General features: G+C 25.2%; 1 protein-coding gene across 1 annotated transcript; it reads left to right on the top strand.

The window, feature by feature from the left end:
- Positions 1-1,958: 1,958 nt before the first annotated feature.
- Positions 1,959-6,563, top strand: LOC113388281 (zinc finger protein 480-like). Its single transcript, XM_026625677.1, has 3 exons — positions 1,959-1,962; positions 2,171-2,344; positions 6,331-6,563. The coding sequence occupies exons 1-3, from the start codon at positions 1,959-1,961 to the stop codon at positions 6,561-6,563; spliced, it is 411 nt and encodes a 136-aa protein (XP_026481462.1).
- The last annotated feature ends 531 nt before the right edge of the window (positions 6,564-7,094 follow it).

Genomic DNA, 7,094 nt, shown 5'->3' with positions numbered 1-7,094 from the left:
GTAAATTTGCAACAAATACAACTACCTAATAGATTAACCTAATGTTATATATTAGACGTTAACTACATGAGATCTGGGCAATGAAAATATCACCTTTTCGACTGAACAGATAAAAGTATTTTGTAAAAAAAATACTACCAATATATTTTATTAATATTTTGTGAAATATACTTACATAATATTTTATACATTTATTAATTAATTTTGGGTCTATTTACCTCTGATTGACCAATTAAAATGTTTTATGTTTCAGATACTACCACGAATTGGTACTCATCACCATCCACTACACTTTGTACTAAATGCAACCAATTCTTTTTGAATTCATATGAAAAGAATCATCATATTTGCAAGGTAACACAATTATCAGAAAAATTGGAAGATATAGTTTTTTCTTGTCCAAAATGCGGAAAAACTTACAAATCTCGCAGTTGTGTCTATCGTCATATGAAATATGAATGTGGAAAATTGCCTGCTTTCAAATGAGACTTATGTGACTACATGACATACCATAAAGGAAATATGCAACAGCATATTAAAAGAAAACATTCATGAAGGAAGAATTGAAATTATGTGATTTTTAAAAAATAAAACTAAATTATGTGATTTTTGTTTTTATTTGTTTGACGACATATGCTAGTCTCTGCTGATCCTTTCTGTGAATCTCTGCACCAATAAAATTGAATTGCTAATATTTAACCTAACTTTCTGATATGTTAGTATAAGTAAGTTATTATTTTAGTTTATTATATTATTTATAAATAAAACTCTAATTTATAGAATGAAAATATCGTAGTTTGATTGAATGAATATTTAGTAATGTACAAATTTATTGACTGAAATTGATACCTAAAATTAAAGACTGTGAGCAAGATAGACACAATAAATTTAATTATTTTATTATATCTCGAATAAAATGACAAAATATTGTGTGTCTTAATATTAAAAGTTTATTTTGTTTTATTTATAGCTTATATAAGTGATGACTATATTAATTTTAGAAAAACTCATGCTAGTGAATAGTACTTAAATCATGACAATATTTACTTTAAGCTCTTTTTAGAATTTTAGAGTTATTTTTGTTATAATTGTACTAATGTTTAATTTTGAATTAATAAAATGTAAAGGGTTTGTAATACATTTATCCATTTGTAATTTGTAACGTGACCATTAAATATAATTTTGTCAACTGTTGATTTTAGGTCTCAAAAGCTTTATAAACTGTAGAAATATATAATTATTTGATAGTATATAATTTTATAATATACATTGTATATTTATTAGGGCGGGCCAAATTGTATGGGACTGAAAAATGCACAGGTACGAATTGCGAAATTGTCTATGTGGGTCATTTCAAGAAACTTTTCCGAAAAAACCATAGCTTGGAAGTAAATTTCGAGGCAACAAAATTTTTAGTAAAGTTTTTTCTCCATATTTTGAAATTTTTGGGAATTTGCAGAATTTTTGCATAGAATTGATAGGCCTTTTATATTGTTTTGACTATGAACTTTATAATCATACGTGGTTTAATAAAAATTTTATACAAGTGTACGTAAGACTTTTGTAAGCAATATTAAATATAGATTTTCCGATTTTTATAAGTTAGTATTCAAAATAAACATATGAAGAAAAAATTATTTTAAAAAATTCGCTGGCTCCAAATTCAGTTCCATGCTAAGGTTTCTTCGTCAAAATTTCTTGAAATATATTTTAAAATTAGAATTGTGATGTGCCCTAATAGTAAAATAATTTCCCGCTCTAAAATATAGTTTGGTGTCTGATTGTATCGTTATAAAGTTATTGGTTTAATTTAACCTAATTTATGAATTTTATTAAAAAATGTAACATAAAATTTATTTTTGGCATCCATATTAGATAAGACAATAAATATAGTATTTGTGCAGGAAGAAAATTATTAAAAAAAATTACCCCTAGAACAAGTTTTGCGATGTACCTTAATGGGTAAAAAATTTGACCCGCCCTAATCTATATAATTAAGTAAAGTTTATTCATTTTATTGATATTGTAATATAAGATCTATATTTTGTATCTGTTTTATATAAAATAATACATGGATTATTTATACATGAATTCTTAAATACTACTTATATTAATGAGTTGATAGAAACATCACATTTATTTTTTACTAATCAATTATTTTTCACTTCAGGCGACCTCGGATTTTCTATAGATTATAATTATGGATTTGATGTAACAAATCAGCAAGATGGTCACCCTTATAGATGTCACTTATGTGGAAAATGTTACATGCACAAAGGAAATATGCGACGTCACATGCGATTCGAATGTGGAAAACCGCCTCATTTGAAATGCGATCACTGCAGTTATAGGACGCACCACAAACATCACCTGATTAGACACAGGAAAAACTCTTGTCCCAAAAAATAAAATTCCTCCCATAAAAAATAAATTTGGTGAAAGTAAAATGTTGGATTAAAAGCAAAAAACGGCGCCTAAATATAGAAACAAGTCATCCAAATTCACTAGCAAACTTCTTACTAATAGAAAACTATCGCCGTTGACTGAAGAGAAAATCGCCACTTGATTAAAGTCATCAATTTTCCTGATGAAATTTTGAAGAAACGTAATTATTATTTATAAGAAATTATTCATAAGAAAATAGTTAAGTAATTATTATTATTATTATTAATTTATTGTGTACATTTAGATTACTAAGTATGCAAATTTACTTAGGCGTCCTAGCTAGAGAAAATTTCCATAAATAAATTGCCAAATTGCGTATTTAATTAGTTTATCAAAAATTTTCACTCCTCAAATTATTTTTAAATTCGAACTGGTTGAACTCTCAAATATTGTAAATTTAGATCATAGCAATCTTTATGTAATTCTGATTGCTAAATAAAAGAGTTCAAAAAAAAATTAATTGGTGAATAGTGACAAATATTTAGTGTTCTAGAAGCACCAAACCAAATGTAAAGTGTTAATATTTATTTTTTTCTTGTATAAATATAATTTAAAGTATATCGATATTTGTATGAAAAATGTAGTTTTAAATTGTATTGCATTCCATTATAAATTTGACCGAGGTCAAATGGAAAAGAATAAGTATTTGGTAATAGTAATTTATATAATATAAATTAAGTAATCAAGTAATCAAAATTAAGTAATCAAGTAAATCACTTTGAAAACTTCATTAACCAATATATTACTTTTAAAATCATTCTATAAATATTTATTTGATAATGTTATTGTGTATACTGTATCTGTATATATTTTGTAGGTGTTTATAAGTTCAAATAAGAAAATAAAGTCTTAAATAAGAAGCTGAAATGCTTTAAAAATATTTTTAATTTATAATATACTTTTATTTATATAATTATATCATTTATGTTAGTTTTATAATAAAGCTCATATCTTATTTTAATAATCCATCTACTATTTTTAAAAAATTGTGAATATAACTTTAAATTCACACTATACCGAACTATTTAAACAAACTAGAGTCCTTATAGGCAATTTACTTCTAACTCTTAGACTACAAATAAGCTTAGAAGATTTAAGACAGAGACATTTAGGAATTTTAAGAATTACTAGCTTTTTACTAATATAATTCTTGAACTAATTTATGTTTGAATCATGAGAATGTAAATGAAATCTAAAATGGTAAGGATTATTATTATACCTTCATATAGGTTTCTAAAGACTTGAGTCTTTTCTTATTATATTACCTGCACAAGTAGGCTTTAATCTAATGTGATTTCTTGCACCTATCGTCAAATCTTTAATAAATATTATATTTTACTAACCAAAAACATTTTTTATTTCAGGTCCTTCCCAACGGTGGTTTACCTCTTTACAAACGAATCCTGGCACATACTGCGACAAATGTTTGACTTTTCTTCCAAATCCTGAAGAATTTTCTAAACATATTTGTCAAATTACTATAAGAACTGATGACGTTAATAGAAAGTTATATATTTGTATGCAATGTAACAAATCTTATAAAACACGTAGTTGTTTGTTTAGACACAAGAAATATGAATGCGGAAAATTGCCAACTAATAAATGTGATTATTGCGACCATTGGACGTACCATAGGAGTAATATGGTGGTGCATATGAAGAGAATGCATGAGAGGGAGAATTTGAATAAAATATTGGCTCATAATACTCAAAATTGAAATTTATAATTAATTTTAATATATCATAGTTTCTCCTACCATTAAATTGCTTTGATTCTTCATTTTTTGGGCACAAGTTGTTGGGATTTTTTTTCTTTATCATCATGAAACAGAGAAAATTATTCAATAACTTTTATAAGCTCCTCTTATTTTCATTGGAGAAATCCAGGTTCCTTAAAGCCACTTTCGATATTTATATGATCCAACTGCAACCTATGTTATATCGGAGCTTATGGTGATTAATTGCAATTACATATTTTATCATTGACGTGCAACTCTCTAATTATTTATATATAAAAGATTATATTTTATTTTATTATATACGAAATACATATCGAAAAATAATATTAATTGAGCACAATATGATCTGGAATAAATTTTGATGGAGATGAAATTAGACGATTTACTCCCCAAATGCAATTTTTCACTTCAAAGCTTCAAATCATTATTATATATTTTATTTAATAAATTTTTAATGCAGAAAGGCTAAAAATCATGTCATTTTTATGTAAAATAAATTCGTGTTGCTTATATACATGGAATTAAATTTTTGCATATCATAAAAAGTAAAGTTCTAAAACAAAAAATTAAACTAAATTTCATTAAACTAAATTTTATTCAGAATAATTTATAACAAATTTTTTATGTAATTATATTATATTACTATAGAGACTCATTGTAGTACTTATTATTAATATAAATATTATACGATTCATCATGATTAACAATTTGATTGTACAAAAGTATATTTATTTTTATCATTATTTAGTTATATATTATGTAGATAGTAAAATAAAGTATATGTTACAACAATTTCTTTTGAACCTAAAAATAAATATTTAATGTATTTTTATTATATATATGTTATTAATATTAAAAAAGAGTGCGCGTAAGGTTCACAAGCGACTGAAGTAAAACTTATTTGCTACTGTGAATAATGTTTATCAGTAATATGGTAACACTTGTTGACAACCATTATACACATTTATATAATGATAAATTATAAATTATATATTTATAATAGCATTAAAAATATGCATAATATTTAAAAACAATAATGCAATGAAAGTCATACTTCAAATATGACATGATCGGTTTGTCATTGTAATTAGCACTTACGACTTGAATCTTCATTACAGAAGTGAAGTAATTGCTTAAATGAATAATTGATTATGTTAAACGACGCCTAAACAAGTATTGTTTTTGCAACTGCACTCATGATGTTATTGTGTTTGAAGAACTTCATGTAATTAAAATTAACATACAGTTATTGACTGCTTGTAATTTTTTTACTTTTTCGCTGGCGATCTAAACTCATTCTTTGAACAGTTGTAATATCTGTCTTGTCTAAAAAATATTTTCCATTTTAATAACTTCAAATAAATCTTTAACTACAAATAATATAGAAATAATTTCTAATCAATAAACATACTAATCATTAATCTTATTAATCAATATTTTCAAGGAACGGAGTAAAATATGCTTCTGATTCAGGCATTTTTCATTAAATCAAGATTTGTAGTACGATGTAACTTTAAAATGTTTATTTATCTATGCCGATTTCCTCTATTTCATATCGGAACGCTCTATTCACATACACGAAGACTAATCACATTCGACCCGTATTAAAATGATTTCATCGAAAGCGAATGACGTTCAGTTCTGCCGTAACGGACTTCCGTTGCATTTGTACGGATTTACACCCTAGTCGCACTTGAAGAAGTTTCACTTCAAAAATATTTAATAGGTTAAAATATGATGATTTATGAAACCATTTGCAAGGCTCTGGTTTAATATAAAAAATGTAATTTTAAATAAAAATATATTACATAAATTTGTATTATTTCGATATGGACACCGTTGTATTTTTTATATTTGGTACATATTACATTTTGTTTATTCAAAACCATAGAACACACATTGCAAATTATAAGAAAATAGAGAAAAATTATTCTCATCTAAACTTAGCATGTTTTCTTCGTGACTTTTCATATAATCTCTCGTTTAGTTAAATTATTTATTGAATTTTGTATTGTATAAAATTTGTAGAGATTTGAAGTAAGAAATCATATATTATTATGATTAAAATTATGTATATGATTAGTACCCTAGTACATTACTCTAATGCCTAATCAATGGAACAATTGACTTATTTTTCTTTGTTTTAGGAAATATGGAATACATGTTACCAAACTTCAGAAATGAATATTATCCGAACCGGCAAGAAGAATGTCCCTTTAAGTGCGGAATTTGTGGAAAATTGTATAAATACAAAAGCAATATGCAACGTCATATGCGATTTGAATGTGGAAAACAACCTCAATTGAAATGTGATCGTTGCCCTTACCGAACTTATTACAAACATCATCTGAATAGCCATTCGGTGACCAGGCATCCTTAAAAAAATATTTTTAAAAAATCTTAAAAATATTAAAATATAATTTAATTCATGTATATGAAATGTAGAATAAACTATTGTGTGATGTGATTGTAAAATGTTCGAAAATAATTGAATAGTCTTGCTTTTTTACAGAAGAGCAAATTAGTACATGAATGTGTTGGTAAATTTTTCTTGAATTTTAGATTTAAGATTATTATATATGTACTTATAATGAACCAAAGAGTAGAGTCGTATTTAGTATAGTCGAAGATATTTATTATCTTGTACAATAATAGATAAATTTTCTCTATTTACCAAACGATTTTTTTACTCTATACTTTTCTGATGTATGTTGTAAAAATAAATGAATATTGATTTTAAAAATAATTGCCATAAAATGCAAAGCATGCACTGAAATATCCGTACAAATACTTAATAAATATTAGATACTTTAATTTTATATTGTGATTTGCCTACTCTGCCAAGAATTTAATAGTATAAGTTGTCATATTATAGTGTTTTAATTGTGTGACTTAATTTTAACAAACTCTG

Source organism: Ctenocephalides felis, unplaced genomic scaffold (assembly GCF_003426905.1).
Source record: "Ctenocephalides felis isolate EL2017-DRISC unplaced genomic scaffold, ASM342690v1 CF-g0.4_SCAFFOLD_03572, whole genome shotgun sequence".
In the NCBI taxonomy this organism is placed as follows: domain Eukaryota; kingdom Metazoa; phylum Arthropoda; class Insecta; order Siphonaptera; family Pulicidae; genus Ctenocephalides; species Ctenocephalides felis.
This window is presented reverse-complemented; position numbering and strand designations above follow the sequence as displayed.